Here is a 25430-nt window from a genome sequence, read left to right as displayed (position 1 = left end):
ACAGTGAGCCACAAGCTGTATTGTGCTAGTAGAGGGAACCAATTTGCATAACTTCTGTCAATCTGAAGCACTGCCTGATCGCTTTCTGGTACAGAAGGTTACTTTAAATGTTCTTCATATTTGTGATCTGATTAATTTTTCATGTTGGGAAATGTTTTCATGATTCTGTATGGTTACAGAACATGTGGAAATTAGATGTACTGAAAGAAATGCCAGCCCATTTGGAGAAGCAATAATTTTGTTTCTGTTTTTTTCAGCATAAAAATCCAGAATATCTGACCTGGCCCAAACGTTAATCCTCCAGTCTCAGGATTAGCTTGTGAAGCAGTGTATGTTTCTGTATTTGCCCGTATTTACACTAATAATGAATAATATCCTGTTAGGGCTTTCTGATCAGCTTTTTGGCTTTCCATCAGAGGCCTTTTCTTTTGGTGAAATTTATTATTTGATATTTCAGTAGCTTTGATGGTTATAGATCTGTGCAAGAAGGGTTAACTTGCAGATAGCAGAAGGTTTTCAAACAGTATATAGCATAAATCTTTCTGTCTAATAGAACTTTATGGCAGTGAAAAAGCAATATTCCTTTGTAGCCTGGTAGATTTTGTTGATATTTAATTACCATAGCTCTTAAAGAAAAGATATCACGTAATGAAGACTGGGTGGAGGAAAAACAGTATCAGCTCTGTACTGCTTTATGCCACGTATGTAATCCTGAGCAGCGGCAGGAACACATCGCAGGAGGAGAAGGGATCTCAGCACAGTTCTGTTTCAGTCCAATCACTCCTGAAACATCAGGTAAACTATCAAAAAAAAAGAAAGGAGAATGTCTTCTAGCTCATGATCAGTTGCATTTTTCAAGTTATCTCATTAAGATACTTCAGCTCTTTAAAAAGAAAAATATTTCCCGCAGTAATTCTCAAAGACAAATAAATCACCCTTCTGAATGAGATGTCACTCCCGGCGGCCGGTGCATATTGTTCTTCTCCCGCAGTTTTTGAACACCGGGAGCTGCAGAACTTGGCGGTCCCGCACCGCTGCGGCTGCCCGGGGCAGCGCCGCGGGCTCGGCAGGCAGCGCTGCCAGCAGCCGCCCACCGGCACGGCCGGGCAGCGGCCCCGGCCCGGGCGGGGCGGGGGGTCCGGGCGCCGCCTGATTGGCCGCAGCGCGGGGCCCCGCGGAAGGTGCCGCGGGCGGCGGGGGCGGCGCGGCGGGTGCCCGCAGAATGGGCGGCAGAGCCGGCTTCTTCGAGGTGGGTGCGGGCGGCGCCGGGGGCGGGGGGCGGCCGAGGCGAGGCGAGCTCGGGCCAGGTCTCGCAGCATCCTGCCGCCGGTGGACGGGGCTGCCCGGCATCCCGGCGGGCTCCTTTCTCTTCCCCCTCCATCTGCATTGAAGCGCCGGGGAGCCGGAGCCAGCCGCTCCCGACTCTGCCGAGGGAAGTGACCGCCGCCGGAGCCGGGCAGAGGGGCCCGGAGGGGCACGCTGCTCCCCGGGGGTTTCACTGGGGCGAGGCAGCAAAAGCGGCTGCCGCCCGCCCCGTCCTCTCCTTCCCCGGGCACGTTCCCCTCGTCGTTCCCGATCCCCGCGTCCCCGGTGTTCCCGGAGAGCGGGGCGGGGGGAATCCCCGGGCTTCCCGGCGGCGCGCGGAGGCGCCGGATCAATGGCTCTGGGCTTCTCGCGGGTCCTGCCTAGGGCAGCACCGCGGGCAGCCTGCGCCGGCTCTGGCAGCGCGTCCCAGCCCTACGGAGAGAGCGAGAGCGAGGAATGTTCTCGGCATCTTCTGTCCCCAACTTCTCGGAAAACCCCGTGGCCAGCCGCTGTGCCCCTCGCCGGCAGCCGTCCCGCGCAGCCTTCCGGCCCGGTGCAGGCGTGGCCGCGGGCGGCAGCGCTCCGGGCCGGCTCGGCTCGGCGGCAGGGAACCGGCGGGCCAGTTGGTGCCCTGGCCGAGAGGACGGCGCCCGTGTCCGGCGGATACAGGAAAGAGCCCTCTGCTAGCACGGAGCGCTCGATCTTGAGTGGGGAATGAAAAACAGCCGGGCGGAGTTTAGTACAATCAGCTAGCTCCTTGTGCTCGCAGAAAGCGCAGAGTAAGGTGCACCTGGGGAGCTTCAAGGGTAACATCTCATCCACTTACATAAACAGCCACACCGACTCTTTGCTAGAATTAGTTAGGCTGGCTAATACAAAAAAATCTAAAGAGCGGCTTGTATTACAAAAACAGGTATGTACAAGCTAAATTACAGCAATCCTGAATGTGTTTCTGCAGGCTTATACTTGGGTTTCTCAATCACGACTTACCTAAAAAAAATGCACAGGGAGGAATGTTCCTCCTCCCGTGCAAATTACAAATCAGTTGTTGTTATAACACTAATAGAATCCAAAGTAATCTGAAAATCATCTACCCCTTTAGTAACTCACCATGACCTAAAAGTTCAGGTTTTACTTTTCAAAGATATAAAAATGATCCAGACATCACAATTCAGCAAAATAAACTGCCTATAGCTATTTTGGGTGTGAGCTAGGCACCTGCTTTTTCCTCAGCAGTGCTGACTTCCCAGGATTGTTTTAGGAAAAACAACCAAGCTTTTACTGCCTCATGGATTTCTAACAGTGAGGTAGAACTCAAACTGTTGTGAGATCCAAATGCAGGAGCAAGCACATGTGTTTGCCCTTCTGATTGCCCTTAGTGACTTCAGGTTTGCTCTTCTGCCTAGACTTACTTGAACTCCTGAAGAGCACTAGTTACTAGAAGACCTCAAAAGCACGGATATCGTTATTGTTACCTGATTTTGCAGATGGGGAAACACACAAAAGTTGAATGACCTGCTCAGTCTTGCTAGGCAGGACAATAGCAGGAGATCCAGGTCTTTGGAATCCTAAATCAAGATCTCGTGTTTAAGCAATACTAAATCAAACTCAGCATGATTCATGAATTTACATGTCAGCCTTGTATGTCTTAGTCCTTTTCTTTTTATAGCAGTTAATGGGTGGAAAGAGATTTGCCCAGCTCATCCCGTGTGTGAGCTGTCTCAGGGGCAGGATGTGGACAAAGACTGCCTAAGTAGCACCAGCAATGCAGTTCCCTATTGCTTTCTGCACTGTTCTCCCTGATTTGTTTTCTGTTACAAATTCATTGACTTTGAATCCTGAATTGCATTTCCCCACCACACATTCAAAGCTGAGCTATGTAAAGAGAGAAGGTGAGTATCCCACTTCTCTCAGTAGTTCCTGGGGAGGCCAGGCAGAATTTCCACTGTTGTTATAAACTTTAGGGTTCCCTCTTTGAGGAACTGTATAAATTTGTACTTTCCCCTAAGCATTTATAAACCATTTACTCTTTACTGTTCTTCTATGGTGCTTCCTGATAAGAATCACAAATCACTTCACAATCACCAAACTGTCATCTTTACTTCAGATGTTGGTTTGTTTCTAATTTCACCTCATTTTTTAATCACTAATAGTTCAGAAGAAGCTTCTCAAGGACAACTATAAATAAATATGTATATACTTGAAAATACTGCACCTGATAATTTGAGGAGATTCAACTCCAGACTGAGAGATGTATGACAGAGACTTGTATCTAGATTAATATTCTTTAGGAGTCTTAAATTCTCTAAGTTGCATAGAGAACAACTCTTCTGACCTATTTGAGATTTGTTTCAGAGCTTATGATACTGTTTATCCTAACAGTGCCTCTTTTCCTCCTTTCCCTACACGAGGGATGCCTATGTGATGTGCTCAGATATAAATGTCTCCAGTGGAGCTCTGAAGTTAGACTAATGAATTGTACTATTTCGTTTTACTTGACAGGTTTAGTCTTCAAAAGCATTTCATGTAAAGAAAATAGTATGATGTTCTGACTTCCAAGAGGAAAGATCCTTGAACAAATATATTCATACTGTAGAGAATTAGTATCACAAGAGCCACAGTTGTACTTTTGCTCCCTTAATTAGTTTGGATGGTAAGTGCCTTTTGTGAGCAGCAATACCCAAAAATGTTTTGGAATCTTCACTCCCTGATGATAGATTGAGCTGACATGTGCAGTACAGTCTAAAAGCAATAATATACTGGCCCCCCTTGCTGGCATTTAAAGTTCCCTCCCTCTTCTGTCTGTGATGAAAACCCTCTGAATGTAAGGGGGTGGCGACTGCTGTCTGGCTGGCATGGCTGGGATGTCACAGCTCCTGTTACAAAGGCTGCTCCCTCTCAGAGCTATGCTGTCTAAAGCCTCAGCAAGTAAAAGCACTGACAGCAAGTGCTAAAAGCAGAACTGCAGAACATTTCAAGATGCTGTATCTTCCAAGAATTGCCAGAAAGACAAGGCCACAGATCAGATATTTGAACAGTCATTTAAAGGGACAATTGAAAATTTCCCTGCTGTTTGAAGACATCTGCTCTGTTTTCACAAGTAACACTAAAGATTATTATCATAGAAAGCGATGAGATGACAGGGCAAACATTATCCCTTACTCTTTTAACACCACTTTTTCCCACACTTACCAACACTTCAACATTCAGTTGTACTACTTTACTTAGAAGACAGCAATTTGCCTTTTTTCCTCTGTGAAGCTTGGAAGAGAAACTTAATTTTGTATAGGAGAAGATGATAGTAAATCATTCATTGGTAGGAAGTACCTGGAGCTACTCAGAATTTGAAGGCTACATTTGAAATTATAAGTCTTATATTAGGAAAAAAATGGGCTTCTTTGAAGTGTATTTAGAAAAAAACCAAACCACCAGTTTTGTAAGTTCACCTGTCTGTATAAGCTCTCTAAAATTCCCAGGGTTTCCAATCTTCCTGCGCTATCAAAAGGCAGCAGACCCATCCTTGATGCTGCTAGGTAAAAAACAAAGAAAAAAACCCTCTTCAATTTCTTCAATTCCATGTCAAAAGTATACACTGTATGTACATTTTGACATCCCTACAGCAAATTATGCACAATGAGTAGTAATGAAACTAGAAATACTGAAGTTTGATAATGCAAACACAGTGCTTATACAAAGATATGATTGTGATTTCACAAAGAATTTGTGTAACTCTTCTACCTGCATGTTGCCATTGTAGAAAACAACCATAAACTAAAGCCCCAAGGCAGTGAATATTCTCTTGCACAAGGAAAAGGCTGTGCTTTTCCTTGTGGTGTTGGAAAGCCTGGATGTCTACTTAGCGTTGAGTCAAAGCTGGCTCAGGTTCTCAGATGGAGGCACTCCAATGTGCTTCATAGTGACAGTGATACTCAGTGAATGATGTGACTTTTCAGTATGTCTGGGAAATTGGCAACATGCAGCTCTGTGTTAGCCAGCCTAAGTAAATATGCACTGAGTCAGTATTAACTGGTGGAGGTTCCTTTTCATCTTGTGTATCCTGCAAGATCTCATAGTAGTAAAAGCTGAAAAGTTCTCATAGATTGTCAAGAGCCAGAATTCACTGTAAAGGCCTTAATGACTTTTCCTTTCTTGAAAAATAAATCAGCCTCCCACCCCAAGTGAATAGACCTTCCTTTTCCTTCCTGACTGTTCTTATGCTGACTCATTTTATCTCTGCCAATTATGAATCCATGTCTTTCTGAAGGATGAGCATTTGTAGATCTAGCTGTTAGCATCCCTAGGCCCAGGTCCAGAAAGCAACTTGGGTTTTGCAATGTGTTTGGGTAGGCACCCAGCTCCAAGGTTAGATAGGACAATTTGGTCAGAGTATCCAAGTTTACTTCAACTCTTATCTCTTTGCTGTGTGGTATCCCAGAAGGCATCTGCTGTAGAGAAATACTGAACAGAATTACAATGGAAGGGAGCAGTGATAAAAGGAGTCCAGAGAGACAGAAATTCAGGCTTTCTCTTTGGTAGGAGACAGCCCTTTTCACTGAATTCCTCTCCTGCCTGTGGTCTGCCTGTGGGAGAAATGGGGAATGGCAAAAGACATTCCAAAGCAATTTTCCCACTTCCTGGCAGTGTGTCTAACTATTACATGTAAAGCATGAAGAACTAGATCATCTCCTTTGCTGACAGTTTAGTTTCATTCAGAAAGAATCTAAATGCTGTGCATTGTGCTGACCTTGGGATAAAGATGCTTACTGGATCAATATCCTTGGGGATTTAGATGAGAGCATGTCTAACTAGCAAATCAGAAACAGGTGGAAGAAATAAAAATGCAGTATGAGTGTCAGCACAGATCAAACACTGGCTTGCAGAAGAGCAGAACGTAGGAAGCTGAGGAGTAAATACCTAGAGTATCTCTTGTGAACCTGTTAGACATCTAAATTCTACAAAAGTGAAAATTCATTTTAGAAAACCCTTTGAGTATAGGCATCACTGTATGTCTTTATACACAATGAAATAATGCAATAAGATTCTAATCTTGTGAAATATGAGCCATTGCTTCAGAGGTAAGGATTTGTTTAGTTGGACTGCTTAGAGAATAAGGCTCAGCACTCCACAGGTAAGATGATGAAATTTTGCTTTGTGAACATTTGCTTGGTTCTGGTTTGGGAATTTATCCCATAGCATGTGGCTAAGCTGTGAGACTCCCTGCCTCAGGACTGTTTACACAGGTTTAAAAGGCAAATGCATAAACTAGTTGAAGAAAGAAATCCATGAAAAATTATTAAATACATAGGCAGCACTTCTGGTGCAGGAGAATCAAAATCCCTTTGTCTTCCCTTTCCCTCAGTCACTACATTCTTGCCCTGTTTTATTGCTTCTTCTGAGTCACCTGCTGCTGGCTGTTTCAGAAAGCAATTCTAGATGGATCCTTAGACCCATCCTCTGCTGCAGTTTGTACCTTTTGGTGCAAGAGAAGCTTCAGACTGAGAGTCAGTTGTAAAGCAGCAGCACAAACAGAATTTTCAGTGTAAGTACACTTACATCAATCTCCCTTTGGCTTAAATCTTGATTTGAAGAAAACTTCTTGATATACCCTAATGTGACATCACACTAAGGCATGCTTACTCCCTTCAGGAACAGCATAATCTACCAGAAAAGTCAAAGGAGATAGAGAAAATTAATAATTCTATAGGAAAAATGTTTAGAAATATTCAGTTTGCCACAGTTAGGACTGTGGCAACCACTAGATTGGTTTTTAAAATTCAAATAAACTGATTTATGTAAGCATTCTGAAAGTTTAGGGAGAATTCATTCTGCTCATTGCTCTTTCTCAGACTGGTTGGGTCCTATACTGTGAAATAAACTTTTTTTAACTGAGTAATTTCAAAATAAATCAATACAATATATGCTTATGTCAGTGCTTATAAAGTCTCACTCAAGTTTACTCAATCTGCTGATTCCAAATGGTTTCAAATTAAACTTCCAAGATGCACAGACAGGATAAATGTGTCAGTATTGCCGTAATAGTTGTCACATTATTTTTGAAGATCTGTTGATCCTTTAGCACTTTAGCTATGGCTTTAAACTGCAGGAATTCAAGTGAACTATATTTTTGTAATCCTATTACAGAGACACTACATCTTAAAAACTCTTTTTAAACACTTTGCTCAGCTGTTTTACTCTGATGAATACTTTTATTTTACCTTTTTATTTTCTGAATAAAAATTTAACAGCTGAATATACTTTTCTCTACTTATATTGTGTATTGATTATTCTTTACCCTCAACCTGTTCTAAACATTAATAATCAGGATTTTTTCTTTTACTAATGACACTATTGATCTTTAATCCTTATGCAATTGAAGAAATTAGTCTTCTAATCAAAGATATATATTTGTAGTCACTTACAAAAGAGTTTTTAAGGTCTTACACAAATCTGCCTATTGATTAAGTTCTACTCTAAGTAGTCTCAGAGAAGCTGTAGTTTAAAATATCTTTAAAAATTCACCAAATAAATGGACTGTAAGTCTTACTGCACTAATGCAGGCCAACAGTTGATGTCCTATTGTGCTAAATGCTTTGAAAACACAATGAAATTGAAATTCTCTGAGCCAAACAATTTGTGTTTAAAAGAGATGCTACCCATCAGTAAGTGTTCCAAGAACAGATTGCCGGGTGTCTGAAAACTGTTGCCAACCAATGCATTAACTGCCTTGGTGCTGTGCCTCAAGGCTGGAAACATTGTGTTCAGTGCTAGGGTGCTTCATGGGATTGGCCAGGATGTTCAGGAACTACGTTTCTCGCTTTGGATCAGGCTTTTCTGTTCCTTCTGCAGGGAACACCTACACTGGGGGATGTTCTGATAAATCTGAGAGGTGTGATAGAGGAAACAGTCACCTTGCTTTCACTCTGTTGCTGCACAATTTGCTGTGGACTGAAGTGGAATCTAAAGCTGTGTTCTGGCATCCATCTTTCTGCAAAGGAAAAGAATGTTTGATATTTGCTTAGATCTTGAAAGTAATTGAAAGTAAATTAAATGTTTGAAGTGGGAAAAAAAAAAAGAAAAAAGAAACATTGAGCAGTTTAGGTTGCAGGCGCCTTGTGGAAATCATGAAAACTCCTGCTCAAAGCAGATACAGCCAGATCAAATGGCATTGGGTCTTGTCCAGTCCAGCTTTAACTGTCCCCAAGAATGGAGATTCCACATCCTCTCTAAGCAACTTCTCATATTTTGCCTAGCTCATGGTGAAAAAATTTCTTGTCTCTGGATTTTCTCCTATTTTATCCAGACACATTCCCTCTCACCATTATCTCTGTGCGCTTCCAAGAAGAGTCTGGATCCATCATCTCTATAGGCTTCCTTTAGCTATTTGCATGGACCAGTATAGGCAGGTATGACAGTTTGGCATTTGAAAGAATTGTGCTGGAACAGAACCAAATAACAGTGGAATCAAGCTTTATTTGTTTGTTTTACACACTGATTCTACAGAGATTTCTGTACAGCCACTCCCATGAAAACCACAGAGCTAAAGAAAAATGCTGTAACTTTCAGTCTGGTCTTGTGCCTAGCAATAATAACCAGGCTAAAATACCATAAGTGATAATAGGATATTTAAACCACTGTAATTGACCTGGAGAATATCTCTCAAATACAACCACCGGAGGCCATAAATTAAAACTGCGCCTGGGGGATTCTGATAAAATATATATATATATATATATATTTGGGTTGGGTATGGAATGAGAAGGACACTACTAAAAGTGTAGGGACTGCTGCAGTCTGCAGGGTATTCATGGACAAAAGAGCTTTGAGATACACCAGAGGTTTCAATAGTCCTTGTAGCAACTTGGCATCAGAAGGGAAAAAAAAAAACTGGTGTACAGCCCCCTCTCTGCCTTGTACTTGTTCTGTGGACTGCAAATGTCAGAATAATGTATTTCAAGAATAGTCTTCTGGGAAAGGAATCCATTTCATTTGCTTTCCCATGGAGATTTCACACAAACAGATATTAAAACTGTAAATATGGGTTATTTTAAATATAAAAAAATCAAGGGAAAACATATCCCAACAATCCATCAGATACTTGTTAGGTATCACAAAGGAGGAACAGCACTTATCTCTCTCAGTGTCCCAGTCAGAGCTTACAGTGCACAGGCAGAAACCACCATGGCATTACTGTTCCTTGTGGCGATCAGATTTGATAGGTGGGACTGGAGCTCAAGTGCTCCATTGCTGTGGCAGAAGAGAACCCTTTGGGACAAGTGAAACAAGGAAATAAGATACTCCAACCAAGTGATCTCTTCAAAGCAACCCTCTGAGAAAGATACTGGACTGTGACTCCTATTTTTAGTGAGGAATCATATTTAAAGTCTAATATTAATCCATTCTCTTGGCCAGTTAATACCAAACATAATTAATTCTAGATGTTTATATAAAAACCCCAACAACTGCAATGAGGTTTAGGGAGTTGCTGCAACTGGGCTTTGAAATGTCTGGGGACTTTTCTGCTTGGCTGTTGATCAAATCATAACATTTTGCCAAACTGCCATTCGATCATGGAAATAAACTGCTCTTTTCAGAGCTGTAGCTAAACCTCTGCTTGGAATATGAAATGCTATTATGTAATTATAAAACAAGTGATTGAAGAGGCAAGAGTGACACTGACTATTCCTCTAACAAATGTTTAAGTGAAGCCCAGGTATTTAGCTGCATTTGTTCATTATGTCCACCAATATTTTCCACTCTCCTGACAATTAAAACATTTTTGAAATAATACACAATAATTTTCAAGCTTTATGTACTCAGAATATTTGCTTATATGCATCTATATACATTTAATTTTTTTCTCAAGCTCTTTCTAATTTTATGAATCATAAAAGTACTGTTCCTTAGTGATTCCTGTGAAACTTCTCTACCCCTTACTTCTTCCACTTGTTCTAGCATAAGAAAATACCCAAGATCACCTTTTTTGATCAAACACCTAGCTACTTCTGCTACTGAATATATCCAAGAAGACAATTCATTTGGCTTTTTTTTTTTTTCCAAGTTGAGTGCTTTTGGAAACTGGTGATTAAAACTGTCTCTTGAGAACATCAAGAAGGTTTTGAACTCAATTCATAGATCAGAGAAAAACGGTGTCCCACTCTGAGAGTCACAGGAAATTGTGAATTTGGGAACCAGCTGAGTTTACACATTATTTAGCCAATAATGATTAATTATCCTTTTGTGTCCTCTCAGGTGGAAATCCTTGATTGGGAGACAAAGAAACAGCTATGCTTCCTAGATAAGGTAAAACAAAAATCTGCTTAAAAGACTAGGTGACTTTTTAAGAAATTATTAACTTTTCTGAAGTAAACATGGTGTTTATGAAGAGTATTTAATCTTCTGGTAGCCTTTCCTTGGCCACTTGCAATGATTATGCAAGCTTCATACTGACTACAGTGTATTTCAACCCTTTTCCAGAAGGAGCTTTTGGGCAAAAAGGACAACTTCAGTTGTCCTTTACTAAGTTGCTTTACTAAGAGGGTGCCTGTTGTTTGGTACTCAGAAACCATCAAATTTTCACTCCTGTAATAGTAACTCTTGATCACTGCTAGAGAAGCTGCCTCTGAAACAGGTGTCAAAAATTGTCCTGCCTTTTTCCTGTCAGTTCTTTGAATCCTTCATGCCAAGGCTAGGCACCTGTACAAAACAGCTACATTGTCTAAGTCACATTTCTGTTTGGCCTAATACTCTTGCACCTAGTAGTTGTCATTCAAAACATGCATCTTATATTTACAATATTTTTGTTGCCTAGGTGGAACCAAATGCTACAATTAGAGAGATCAGATTGATGTTCCATAAATTATGTGAGTATAACTTCTGCAGCAGCTCACATCAGAATATCCAGTACATGAAAGGGAAAAAAATTAAATAATTGAAACATAATGTACGCACACATAATGCTGATAACCTGCACATGAATGTGATCACAGCGAGATTTCAGTAAAATTATTTTATCCTATCCTGATACAGCTTTGTATTTTTTTTTCTGCTGTATAATTATCACCTATATTAGTGTCGAATAAATATTTAAAAAAACCTTTAAACAAAGCTCATCTTGTATTGCGTTCATTATAGTAGTGGGTGATCTAAACTGAACATTGTGTATCACACAACTCTGTATGGTCTTACAGATCCTCGGTGGTACCCAGCAAGGCAGTCAATAAAACTTGATCCAAGTAAGTACTTGTGAGGTCTGCAGTAACTAAACTGAGCAGGGCCCTGGCAGGAAAGGTGTACTTAAGGGTGTTGGCTCTTAAGAATCTGTTTCCAGCTATGATAATTAGCACTGTGAAAGCTGAAGAGAATCCAGAACAAATATTATTCTTTGGAAGGAAACATAGTTACACCCTGGTGCTTGGTAATTACATCAGGAGTTTGCACATTGTTCCAATGCACTTTCTAACTACTGAGCACTGTTGCTCTCCAGAGAGGCAGCACAGGATCTAGATATTCACTGCCCTTAGCTGCAGTCAGATGATCTCCATGATGATGCTCAGCTGAAGCACCAAAAAGGGCTGTGAGTTTGAGCTATCAATTCACATAATCCTCTGTTCTCAGGCGGGAATTACAGTTCTTTTGAGGGAAGCTAATGCAGAACACATTGCTGTGGACATAGCAATTGCTGACAAAGCTGATGACAGCTGGCTGACTTCATTAATACACTTGTAGGTATTGCTACTAGAAGCCTCTTACATGGCCTGAGTCCACAAAAGTCTAATTGCCAAACTGTGTTAATTCATCTTAGCTAAAATATAACACTTTCTTCCTTTGCTTTCATTAAGGATAAGTTTAAACAATCCCTTAAAAGTATGCTGGTGAAGATTTGCTCATTGTGTAAAATCTGTTCATGGAAAACAGATGTATCTTGTTTCCTTCTTTCAAGGTCTCCCTTGTCAGATTCTTCTATGAATTTACATAGTGAGACTTGACATGAGAAAATGCTGGCCTTTGGAGGTTCCTCCAAATCTAGGCATTAAAAGCTCAAGTGCAGTGGAATCACCTCATAGCTGGTTGTTTGGGAAAAGAAAGGCAGTGAAAATTTCTATAGGAGAGTTTTCCAAACACAGCTTATCCTATCTTCTGTTTGTCTGATGATGAGCAATGAGAAAAGCAGAAGAGAGAGAGAGGTGCAGCTGACTAGGAGGTCAGGGAACTGTCATAAAGGGCATCGCCCCATCAACAAATCCTGCTGTTGGCAGTGATGAAGAAAGTCTACTAGACTAGACAGGCACATAGGATTGGGAATTCTTTTAACTGTTTTGGTGTCAATAGAGGACCCAGGCTTATATGTGATTACAGGGATAAATAAAAATTAAGCGTAAATATTCTTGGTCTGTTTAATGAGACTCTAATAAACCCACATCACATCAAGGTGTCTCATAGATAAAGCACCATATAAAGCTAGTATGCTTCCCAAGTGGACTTGAATGTCACTAAGATGTAATTACTTCTTTCCTTCTCAGAAGGAAAGGCTCTGAGGGATGAAGAAATCCTGCAGCACCTCCCTGTTGGCACAACTGCTACCTTATACTTTAAAGATTTAGGGCCACAGATAGGATGGACTACGGTGAGCTCTGCTTCAAGTCTGAGCCATTTCAATGGCTAGTTTTCCACAGTTAATCCTTACATCACTTTTTGTTTTTCTCCAATATTTCTGCATGATGTCTGTTCTGATAGTGGATGCAGGCAATGAATCCTCATTGCTTCAGTTCATTTAATCAGGGAAAGCAGTAACAGATTGAATGCCTATTCAGTTCTCTGGGAGAGCAGCAGTGGAAAACCTGCTGCAGGGTAGGTTGGCTCTGCAGAACTAAAATGCAGATTGTCAAATGGATGTCTATTGCAAAATCATTGTGAACTAGGTATGCAAATGCCTTTGGCAATCTGCTCCACCGGACCTGTGTAACTCCTGACAAAATTAGGATTATACTCCATTGAGTTTGTCCTACAAAGAGGCATGGGAGCAACTTCACATGTCAGTACCTGAAGTGACTTCAGCAAGAAAATGCATAAAATTAAGATTAGTTGCTGTCTGCATGTGACTGTGTCCCAGGATGCCAGTGACAGGCCAATGACAGTTGATAATTTCTGCAATATTGGCAGCAATCCACAAAGACCTTGCATATTTACTGTCTTAGCTCAAATGCAAATTTTATCATAACTCACTTGGCAGGCAACACATCGCTGCTGTTTATGCAGTGAGGTGACCAATGACCCTTCTAACTCTCTAGAAGGTCCTTGCTGCACAGTATTACACTAGTTCCAATAAACAGCATGATGTCAAGTGAAAAGTACCTCATAATTTAAAAACATATTTACCATTTATTAGCTATGAGATATTAATAAAACCCTGTGTTGATTACAAATAGCAAAGACAATATTAATAGGAGGTAAAATTTTAAAAGTCAAATATGTTTTGCAAGACTGAGTCTTCACATCTTTACTTTGGATGCAATGCTGATAAATCAAGCAGCTATTACTCAATTCAAAACCCAGGAAGACAGACAAAGGCTTCTAATGGCAGTGTAGACTTCAAGACACACATGCATTAATATCCACCAAAATATCACAGGGCAGAGTCACCCCAGGCTTCTACCATTTTGTAATCTTTTGCTCTCCCTGCCCTTCAAGCTACTTCATTCAAATATAAACTAACAAATAGTTTAGTATTATCAAATCAAAAAGATGAGCCTCCCATCTACAAGCAAACCTGATCTTCACCAGAGAAAATGCTGATCATAACAGAAGTCAGTAACTCAACTTTTCTGAGTATCAAAACAACTCTAAACACATTAGAGAACTGGGATTGTTTGGTTTTCTTTTTTGTTTGCTTTCTTTAGTTGTTGGGTTTTTGTTTGTTTGCTTGTGACAGAAGTACAATCAATGTCTCTTCTTTCTCTGTATGTGAGGTATGGACCTACTTTCCTCACTTATAGATGGGTGGAAAATTCAGCTGTTAATATTTGGTCCAAAGTTAACTTCAATTTAAAGTGATATTCCTAAGAAATACACACCTATCTGAATGAATTCAAGTTAGAGAAATAGCTTCTCTGGTGTTTCCTCTCTTTTTTTCCCCTTTCTTTTTATTTTCCTTCTAGTATTCCAATTAAAGCTTGTTTGAACATAGAATGAAATCATTGTTTCCCAGGACAACTGCTGTGCTAACTGTTCACACAGATGGGGTCACTGTGAATACTTACAAGCTGTGTTTCGAGTTTAAACAAAATTCATTCAGTAGAAGCAGAACTCCTATTTCTCAAGACAAATTCTTCACCAAATTTCATTTTAAATCAAAATAAAGCAACAGCTTTTGAGTGCAAGAGAAGGGTGAGAGCTGCATAAATGTAACATGCATGCATATTTGTCATGATCTCTGGGCTGCCATTGTTATCTTTTCATACCCATACTGTGTCTGCTGCACTGGCAATGGCTGTTTGAATGCAACTGAGGCAAATAATTGCAAAATATTTAAGTGCATGGCTACCAGTTTCATAGCCAAACCTTCTACTACCTCCCTGCCTCTCTTAATGCCATCCTGGATGTGTGGAGGTGTTTATCCCACTGCATTAGTTGTCACAAAGAGACCAAAGCAAAACCATCATCTAATTCAGCTGTCTAATGATTTTCTCTCTTTTTGCAGGTATTTTTGATAGAATATACAGGTCCATTGTTCATCTATTTTGTGTTTTATTTCCGCATGAATTTTGTCTATGGACTGGATGAGAGGTTTACATCAAGTCCACACCCAGTAGTTAAGTAAGTCTGTTTGCAGGCTTGAGCAGTATTTCTTGTAGTCTTATTCCAAATGTCTTGCCACACATGGCTTTTTTAAGCACTCTTAAATGCTTTTGTCTTGCTGTTTCTAGCTTGGCATGTATCTGCCATTCTTTCCACTACATCAAAAGGTTGATTGAAACAGTATTTGTTCATCGATTCTCCCGTGGGACTATGCCACTGAGGAATATTGTGAAGGTAAATTGTGCCAGAGTCTATCCACAGCTGCCCTTATAAATCCAGCCTAGCCAGCCTATGCTCTGCCTCTGCACCAGAGACATTTTGTGTAGCTTTTGTAGTAATGCACAGCATATCTCACCCATAAAGCTGCCCCAACTTCTTTCAGAAGATTTCCTAATGTCACTATCGTATAATCCATATGCTGTCATACTGTTACTAATATTATAGAAGTCTCATTACTTTTTAAAATTTTAAACCTTCACTCAGTGAGATCCTTGGGTGTGAATGTTTTAGTAACAAGTTAACTTTAAAGGTAGTACAGGCAGGCACAATGGTGAGAGAGCTGCTTTCTTTTAAAAAAAAATCTATTTTTGTAACAGTCATTTTATATCTGCTTTGCCCCTAAAATTCTCTTTGTTGTTAAGGAACTGTTAATTTACCTTGGATCCAGAGCAAAGCAGCTCAGTTGTTCTGCATTTTCTTCTCCACAGGAGCATTCCCTGATGTCACCAGTGCTGCTGTGGCACAGGGCAGCTCTTGGGGTGCAGAGTCTGTTCCCTGGGTGTCTGAGAAGTAGTACAGTGACTGCATGGTTATGCATAATCATTTTATAAATGTTTGTAAAAGAGAACACACCAGTAATCAAAAGTACAACTTACTCTAAGGAAGACAAGAGATTATCAGCTGGAAAAGCATTTGGGATTTAGGCAGTTCCTTGCAATTTGCACTATGGCAGTGATCCTTGTAGCAGCTGAAGCTCTACCTTGTGGCCAACTCCTTACAGCTATCCAGTGGCCCTGGTCCTTTGGGTGATAGCTTTCAGGAAAGGAGGGTCTGTAGTGGGGCAGTGACCCTCCAAAAGAATCCTCCCTCAAAATTTATTTGGCTTCCTGCAGCAAGAGTTGTTAAAAGGTTCACAGATCTCATTCTTGACACAACAGATCTTGCAGATCTCTTGTTCTTGACACAACAGTAGCTGTTTAGCAGTGCTTGGGTTTCATTTGCTTTTATAATTTCATTGGCCTTGGTGGTATTACTCCAAAATTCTGCCAGTGTGAAAAACATCACATCTTTTTTTTCCCATTTTTCCATCACATAGAAGTGGTAGACAAGGCTTCTTACTTTCAGGGTTTGATCACATACACAGCAGATATAGATAGCTTCTCTCCTAAGTGCAGTGGAATGCTATGGGCTACAGGAGATACTTCAACCTCAATAAGCAGAAATCTGAGATGGGAATTGATGAGAGATGGGATTTTCATCCCTTTTTCCCAAATGGAACTAGGAATAAATTACTCCCTACAGTGCAGCAGCCTCACCAAAAGCAGAGCATACTAACATAGTATAATTTTTTCTAAGACATGATTTTTCTAGGCATTGGAAAGGTAGAATACCTGATTTATCTGGACCTAGTAAACAACTCCTTAGGGTGAATAAAATAGGCATTAATACAAAAATTGTGTGGTGATAAAGAACTAATTGAAAGAAAGATAATTATGGCTGTGCCAAAAAAGGATCAGTCAGACCTTTAATAATAGGGAAGTACCAGAAGAATTCCTCCAAGATTAGCCTTATGATTGGTCTTATATGGTCTTTCTTTGCCCATGAACATTTTTGTGAGTAAAAGGAAGGGATATCATCACTTTGTAGAAAAACATCTGGAGGAAAGAGAACATTAGATCTAAATAAATATTATTTAAAGTATTTAAATAGTATTTATTTAGACAATATAAGAAGACAAACAGAAGGGTACATGCTGGTCATGAGTAAACATAGGCAGGATATTAAGAACTATGGATTGTCAGTTGCAGTGGAGAAGATGAAAGTCCTAACTGTAAGTTTGGAAACTTAGGAATAATTTATTTCTGGGATCCCTGCAATATCTGAACTTGACCTGCAGCATTATAAGAGACTGTTGTAAAGCTTTATTATTCAGGATTCATAGAAACTCTTTCTTTTCTCCAAGTGGGTTTATGAAGTCTGCATGTTCCTATTTGAACCTCACTGGAGGCGTTTGTATGAGAAATATGGATTCAATGGCAGCTGGACATTTACCAGTATTACTGTAAAGGTCCTTAGCAGTGATAGACCCCACTCATCTTGAAGTTTCTTTTCTTATAACCAAGGAATAGTCTTGCAGCAAATCATGTTCTTTGGGTGATTAGCACTTGTTCAGTTCAATTAGAACATGTATTGTTGGGGACTGAGCCATGATAATTCATTTTTTAATTCTACTTCACTGAAATCCATTGCCATATGTTCCATCCTGTGCCAAGCCTTGAAGCTAGGAGAAGGTTTTCTTGAAGATGCCATTCCAAGATTACAAGAAACTGTTTCCATCTAAGTTTGTACAGCAGTCAGTAGTTTGTGTCTGTTGAAGAAGCTAATTTAGGGAGGAAACAGTAGTTTATGGATAAGACACTACCTATACTGTTCCTCACTGGAATCATTCTCTTGGTTCTGCTGCATTTCCTGGGGGCAAAGGAAGTCATCACAGGGAAGCTATTTTTTCTGCTCATTCATCCCACCTGATTTGTAATTACTTGTTAATAATTTGCTCTTTTACATCAGTTATCTCTTACACAATCTCATTACAAGGACATACTAAGTGCTTGTATTACATCACACCCAAAAGGGTATCCATTTTGCCTGAGGTCTCTGGACACTGCAGTGGTTCAATTAATCCTGAGAAAAAAATGGAAATGCAACTGAATGTTTGATACAGCTGCTTGCAGCAGATGAGGGGGCACCAGCATTTTCAGAAAAATGCACCATCAGACACTGCAGTCAGGTAGTGCAGGTTGGAGACGCTGAGGTAATCACTTTTCCAGGGTATTATTGCTAGAAATGCAGTTCTGGTATATACAGGGGGAAAAGACTGCAAAATTCAAAGCAAAACAAAAAAAGTTAAACCAGGCGGGAGAGCCTTGGGTGGGATTTTTGCCTGCATGAGCAGGAAAGGAAGTGGTGAAGGAGAAAGCAGAAACACCTAGGAATGTCTAAGGTATAGGAACCTATTTGGAAGGCCAAGAAAAAGAAAGAAGACCAGGAAGACTAAGAGGATCAGAGTTTTGCTTAAAATTGAATATAGGATGCAAGGAAAGATAAGGCAAAGAAAAGAAAGATAAAGAGCTCAGTTGTGATCTTGCTGAAGTCCAGGTGATAAACAAACATACCCAAATACATCAAAAACTGAGGCACTAGGTTGGGTAAAAGAAGACTAAACTGATGAGAGGCAAATGTTTGAATTGTTGAGGGTTGAAGTCTGTCTGCAAGAGAATGGCACCTAGAGGTCAGAGCACAGAGCAAAGAAGAGGAAGGGCCCAAGAAAAGACCTCCCTCCCACCTACAAATATATAAGGAGGGAGAAAATAGCATGTCACCAAGATACCAAAGCAGCAATGACTGTCAGAAAAAACCCCACAGGAGGCAGGGCCAAGGAGGCCAAATAAGAGGTAAAGGTTGTCATTGTAAGTAATTTTTTCATGGATGAAGCCTATGAACAAGCACTGAGATTGGTGAGGAATGTGGCAGTACAGCCATTAGTGACAGCTCATTATCAGTTTAGAGAGTGGAAACTGCACGGCAGAAACACAAGGACAGCAGCAAAAGGGACTAACTAGAGAAATCACAGTGAAAGTGTAGAGGAAAGCATCAGGCAGGAAAAGTTAAAGCATAGGAAAGAAAGAAACTGATGGGGTGAAGGAAAAGAGTACAGGAGATTGGGCAGTGCAAAATAGTAAGTACAGCAGAGAGGACAGTGCCCAAATCTGGTCTTACAGTCTCAGGGGTCAGCAAAACAAGTTTCTCTTTAACGTGCAGTCTGTATGCTCTTCAACTTTGCCCAATGGCTTGCCAGACAAGATAATTTTGTTTTCAGTCATATGATCATACTTTCTAAAACTGTTTATAAATTTAAGAGCTCCAAGATATTTTAGAGGAAATCTAAACTCTATTAGTACCATTTCCTTTCTTATTTCCTGTTACCTGCTCCCACCTACCACACTTAGTACTGCCATTTCTTGTTGTATTATTAGCAAGTTGAAGGATTGTCCTGATCCATTATTATCAATAGTCCTTGCAGCAAATAGTGGGCTAAAAGACTGTACTAAAACAAAGAAAAATTGCTTATTTTTCAGAACTGCTTATATTACTGGGGATTTGCAGCTTGGCTTGCATATTACATCAATCATCCTCTTTACACTCCTCCTTGTAAGTAGCAAAACAGCCCTCAATGTTTTAAGTATTTATGTATGTACTTCCTGTACTAGTACTAATGACATGCAAACTCTTTTTTTAATAGCTTATGGGAAAAAACAGATAAATTTTGCTGTGATCATGTTTCTGGTAGGTTTCTTGCTTTTTCTATAAAATGCTAAAATATCTTGCCTTGATTCTTTTGTCATATAAGTGGAGGACTGAATAGGATAAACAGATACTTAGGACTAGGACATTTGGGACATACTGCTAAAGCTAACCACTTGCATGCAAAACAGACAAATCTGTTGGTTTTTAATATGATTTTGTACAAAGGAATATTTTGATTCAATGTCCATTCCAAGAATAGGATATTGATCTGTTGGGATGATCTCTCATAATCTTTAAAAGTTTGTGACCTTGTGTTTAAAAGCCAGTGAGTTTGTTTTGTGAACTGTTTATTGAGCGTTAAAAATCACAACAGATCATAAATCTCAGAGAACTGGCCAGAGAACTAAGAGAGTATGTTGCTGATAATTTCCACTGATAAAATTTCAATTTGCTGAGCTTCAAAACCTGTTTATAGCTTTCTTTATGATTCAAAATTCTTCAGTCACTGTTCATTCTCACAATTCCTAGGAACACTTCATACATGCAGAAGCAAAGTCAGTGTAGCCAATAAGATGTACCTCCATACAAAGACTTTTCCTATGTATGTGTAACTTGTTCAGAACATCAGCTACTCACTTGCTTTGACAAATTAATCATCAGTGACTGCAGGATCCCAAAGCAGCTTCCCAAGATGAAAATTCTGTGAGGTCATAATCTATTCACATTTTATTGAGAAACTCCATAACAGAAAGCATAGAGCTGGGAATAAACTCAGGAGCTCTGACCACTAGTCATTTGCTAATAGTTATGCATTGCAGACACTGGAAAGTGTCCATAATCATATAAATGGGTCATTTCAATACACTCTCTTCATAATTGATTGGAGCAGCATGCTTTAAATCCAGTGAAGGAAGCTGGGTTAGTTATATTTCATGACTCATATCAATTATACTCTAGAGAAGAAAACTTACTTAGAGACCAAACTGTATCCTTTTTGGAATTTGAATAATTTTTGAGAAACCAAGACTATGCAAATAAGTTTTTTGATGTTTTTAAAGGCATAAGAATAATCAAAAAAAATAAAGCAAGTATCCCCCAAGTTCACTTCTATCCCCTGTGCTTTATTTAGATTTCAAGGGGATTATGTAAGTAATAAACTTGATACTTTGGACATGGAGTCCACAGTTTTTTAAAAATATCATAAAGATATAACAGAATATAATGTGGACTCATATTTGAATTGAGATGTTTCATCCTTCTGTCAGTAGTCTTAGTTAAGGATATTTATTGTGTTAATAATAGATTATTTTCCTTTTCTTAAATATTTTAAAGAACCCCAGGAAATAACAGGAATTAAAGGAAGAAAAACAAATAGAAGGGAAGAACATTTTTAACTCTGTCATACTTTTTCTTGCAGCTGTGTGAAGCTGGAAATTTTTCCATTCACGTTGCACTCAGTGACCTCCGGAGAAATGGTAAAAACTGCGTCATCATTTTCAGTTTTGTGCAGCCATTCAGTACTTCCTTCAGTTGCTCTGCTTCAGGAAAGACCTGATGCTGGGGGGTGTTGATGCTGTCAGCTGACTGCTGTGGGAGCACAGGTTGCTCAGCACTGTAAAGATTGGATTCTAAGGGAAATCAGACAGTGCAAGGACTCTGACATCAGACTGTTGAACAACATTTCTTAACTTACTACAATCTTTACTGTTTGGGCTGGGTTGTGTTGGGAGCAGTTACATTGGTTATACTGCCAGTGCAAAAGGAAACAATGCTGCTACAAACCATGCTTTGGTGAGCAAGGGAAAGTTCCCTCACAGGTATTCCACTCCCCACTCCTCTTGTGAGTCCAGAGGACATCCTCTCTTCCCACATCCTGTTTGTCCCTCTGACAGTCATGAGACACAGAAGTAGGCAGAGCTGGGTTGTCTTTACAGAAAACAATATATTTAGGAATATGAATATTTTGTGATTTGTTTTCTAATCTATAGGATCCAAAACCTGTAAGATCCCATATCCAACAAAGAATCCTTTCACATGGCTGTTTTTCTTTGTATCTTGCCCAAACTATACATACGAGGTATGTATTTTCAAACAAGATGTTTAGATTTTAGTTTCGCTGAAAACATTTTTGTTTCTTTTAGAATGTTTTACATGGAAGAAACCCCTGAAACCATTCAGCTCAGTACATTTCCCCTCCTTCCCTAAACCCCATGAAATCAGGTTGTGGACAAGAATTTGTCTGCTCTTCCTCCCCTCCCTTGGGTCAGTACTGATGTGACTAACCTTACACAGACAGCCCTGACCCTGGGTCAGTGCTTCTAGGGGACTGCTAGACAAGATATGCACTGTAAAGCAGGACAAATTCTGCAGCCAGGAACAGGGAGATTGTCACTGAACACGTGTTGCAATGAGAGATGGAGATGTCTGGTGGATTTATAATGTAAGAGCCTAGAAATATCACTGCAGGCAGGAAGATAGTGGTCAGACAAATATAAGATATTGTGATAGAGAAAATGAGCCAAAGTCGTCTTCCCCATTTTAAGTTATGCAATCACTTGTGTTGGTGGTGACTGCTTTAGAAACTTGAATCAGTTTATCATTTCATATTCCTTAATAAGGAGCTAACTCCTGACTGAGTTCAGAAGCAGATAAAGTCAGTGCAACTCAGTGTAACATTCACTCTTGCACAGAAGGACAGTGTCAGGTTTGAAGTTTAGTGGAGATCAACAGATGTTATTGAGAACAGCATTGGGCCTTGGACTATAGAAAGTTGCCATTGCTAAGAGTGATGCAGGTCTGATGAATACAAATTAGGCAGAGAAACAGGAAGGACACTGTTTTAATGCTTTAAAGTTTGTCATTGTAATAGCTGTGGAAGCATATGTGAAGGATTTTTTGGGATAATAAGGCACTGTTCACCTTTTTAACTAAAGGTCATTAACAACAGAAATTGATCTGGCTGACCTTGATTTTTTTATTTACTTATACTAGGACAAGGTTATTTTGATCAATAGAGACATAAATGCAAATGCTGTCACCAGAAATATTTTCAATTTCCTTGGCCAAAACAGGTGGGGACCTGGATCAGTTTCACTATCATGACTCAGTGTGTTCCAGGTGAGTAATGTTTTGGTACTTCAACCTGAAGTGATGTCAGCAGCAAGAGCATGTTTTTAATCTGATAATGAAATAAATATGTTTTTCCCTTCCTTCCAGTGGGACTGTTCACCTTGCTTTGCTTCATTCAGATGACAGTCTGGGCAAAGGATAAACACTGCACCTACTTAAGAGAATTCAAGGATTATCCAAGTCATAGAATGCCAATTATTCCCTTTTTGTTGTAAGAAAAGAAGGCTCAATTTGAATATTGCACAGAACTTCAAGAAGAAAACCTCATAAATATCCTGCCAAATAAATGAATTAATTAAAAGGATTTTGGTGCATGTTGAATCTCCACTGCTAAGGGAAATTGTATGCACTTGAAAGCTACACTTCCTTACCTTCAAGAATTCTCAACTCAGAAGCACCTTAAAAGATAAGGCTTCATTGCACAGTTGCAAAGAAAAAGTCCCTGCAGCTCACTGTAACCTGTACAAGTCTGTTTAGATTGATGGATCAGAGATCCTGAGAAGTCTCTGCTGAAGAGCAGCTCAAATTTAGCAGTGGGATTCTGCAAGACAGAAGCACTCTGGAAGGAGGACACACCAGTTAACTACAGAGCTCAGTTCAGCCAGCAGGGCCAGCTGGCCTCAGGACAGTGGCATGATCTGCCTTCTTTGACTTGAAGAGTGTGTGCTGCCTGGAGGCTTTGTAACAGATAACATTACCAAAGAATATTAAGGGTTCCTGGAATAAAGAAATAGGCCATATCTCAAAAACCTGATTTGGGTCTAACACCTAATTTGCCAAAAGAATCTTAAATAAGAAATGTTCATAGTATTTGTGAATGTAATATCCTATGCTGGGGTTTTTTGTTTGTTTTTGGTCTTCTTCATTAGTAGTTGCATACTAGTAAATAAGATTCAGAAGCAATCTAACCTATGCCATATCTTTGATATCTGGCCTGTTTTGATATAACATCTCCTTAATTGACCTTTTACCTAGCATTTTACATCAGGCTTCTCTCAGTAGTTTTTAATACACTTTGTAAATACATGAAGTGATTGCTAGTCCTTGGAACGCTCCTCCTATTTTTGGAGCCAGGGAGAAAAATCAGCTTCATTTTGGACTTCCTGTGTTTACTTTGTCACAGGATGTTCTGTGGGACTTAGTTGGGGTTTGTGTAAATCTAGTTTAAAAAGGCTATTGAAATCTATCTGAATGACATTTTAAAGAAGCTATTTGAGAATATGAAGAGAATGCATAGATACTGTTTTGTTTCATAATTAATTTATTTATCTATAATAGATGTATAGAAAGATTTTTGCAACTATTTGTAAGGGTGAAATATGCAATAAAATCTATTTTAAAACCAGTGGAAATAATGATGGCAAAAAGAGAAGGCTACAGCTGGTTGCTGAAGTTTCATAATATTTTGTATAGTAAAAAGCAAGAGTGTCCTCATAAAAAAAATCTACATCAATTGAAGAAAACTATCTTTCAAAGCAAAAAACACGACCCAGATTTTAATTCTGTATAACACAGAGAAGATTTCTTAGAAATTGTTAGATATGATAGATAACTGAAGCAATACATCATTATGAATTTGTTTTCAGTGTTGTTTTTCCACTAGTTAAACTGTTAACCAGAAAAAAAGAACTAAATGTCAAATGATTTCCCACTGAGTGCAGTGTGGAGTACAAGCAGGTTGAAGTTTTCCTTCTGAGGAGGTAGAAAGCACATACCCTATTCACACCTTGCGCCCACTTAATGTCCAGTTGCAGGAAAGAAGAAAAAATTGATCCTGTTTAGTAACAAAGAGACCTTTCCATGTCTCTGCAAGAAAACAAAACTTTTGGCAGATTTGGTCATACTCTCTTTCTTTTTAATCTTCATTTTGACATTTGGCCTCTCTTTGAGGCAACTTGAAGATAAGTATGAGATCATTTTAATTAATATTTTTTTAAGAGCAAGTTTCTTGTCTGGGTCTGAGCTCTGAATTAATTCTTTCCATTCTTGCTGAGACAACCGTCTGTTTTCACTGGCAGCCTGGTGAGACAGTGAAGCAATCTCCCAGGACTAGCCCCAGCAGCCAGCACTGTCTGACCTTGACAGTCCCGTGCACTCAGCACAGCAGGAATCTGCTTCTGAGCTGGGCAGTGCTCTCAGCCTTGGGATCTGTCTGCTGACTCGCAGCAGTTAGCGTAAGGGTTAAAGAAGAAAAACCCGCCAGCCTGAAAGTACCAGCTAGAGAATCCATCTTTGATGTTATTTATATGTCAACAAGGAGGAATGAGACTCCTCTTCTTGTATCTTATGATGGACTTTACGTTAGAGGAAGATTTTATTCTATAGCAAGGACCTGCCTTTCCTTTGACACTCTCAGCATGTAGTGTTACTGGTAGAGCAGTAGAAGTTGGCTGTTGCTAGGGCTGTTGTTGTTGAGAGCACAGTGCTCAGAAAGGTGCAAAAAAACCAGTGTAATACTGAGTGTGCAAACCTTCGTTTTCCCCTTGCTCTGCTCTGGTATGGCACATGCCTGCCTGCACTGTGCACACACTAAGCCTGGAGGCTGCAGGAGCAGTCTATGCAACTGCCTGCTGATGCAGAGCTGGGGACACCCTGGCTTCTCGGCTGGCTCCAGCTGCACGTGGATGCAAAGGAATTTCCTCATCCTCCATCTGCTGTTTAGCAAAGTTCACAAAAAC

At 39.9% G+C, this 25430-nt stretch overlaps 2 protein-coding genes across 3 annotated transcripts in view; one reads left to right on the top strand and one right to left on the bottom strand.

Annotated features, from left to right (window-relative positions):
* The first annotated feature begins 1197 nt into the window (after positions 1-1197).
* On the top strand, positions 1198-24094 carry LOC134423065 (very-long-chain enoyl-CoA reductase-like). 2 transcript variants are annotated; one of them, XM_063165687.1, is made up of 13 exons: positions 1198-1249; positions 10555-10605; positions 11114-11165; positions 11493-11537; positions 12825-12928; positions 15002-15117; positions 15228-15333; positions 19455-19527; positions 19619-19662; positions 21041-21098; positions 21612-21700; positions 22695-22740; positions 22840-24094. In XM_063165687.1, exons 1-13 carry the CDS (start codon positions 1223-1225, stop codon positions 22965-22967), a joined length of 939 nt encoding a protein of 312 aa, XP_063021757.1. In that variant the 5' UTR covers positions 1198-1222; the 3' UTR covers positions 22968-24094. The 2 variants fall into 2 exon arrangements, with proteins under 2 accessions (XP_063021757.1, XP_063021758.1); XM_063165688.1 differs by having other exon boundaries at positions 22615-22740; positions 22840-22974.
* Positions 24071-25430, bottom strand: part of ABCA4 (ATP binding cassette subfamily A member 4) — a 61488-nt gene continuing 60128 nt past the window's right edge. The window contains exon 49 of the mRNA XM_063165686.1: positions 24071-25430. Within this exon, the coding sequence (XP_063021756.1) occupies positions 25308-25430 (123 nt within the window). The 3' untranslated portion in view covers positions 24071-25307.

This window comes from Melospiza melodia, chromosome 11 (genome assembly GCF_035770615.1).
Source record: "Melospiza melodia melodia isolate bMelMel2 chromosome 11, bMelMel2.pri, whole genome shotgun sequence".
NCBI lineage: Eukaryota > Metazoa > Chordata > Aves > Passeriformes > Passerellidae > Melospiza > Melospiza melodia.
Note: the sequence above shows the minus strand (reverse complement) of the source record. Positions and strands in the feature narration are given on the sequence as shown.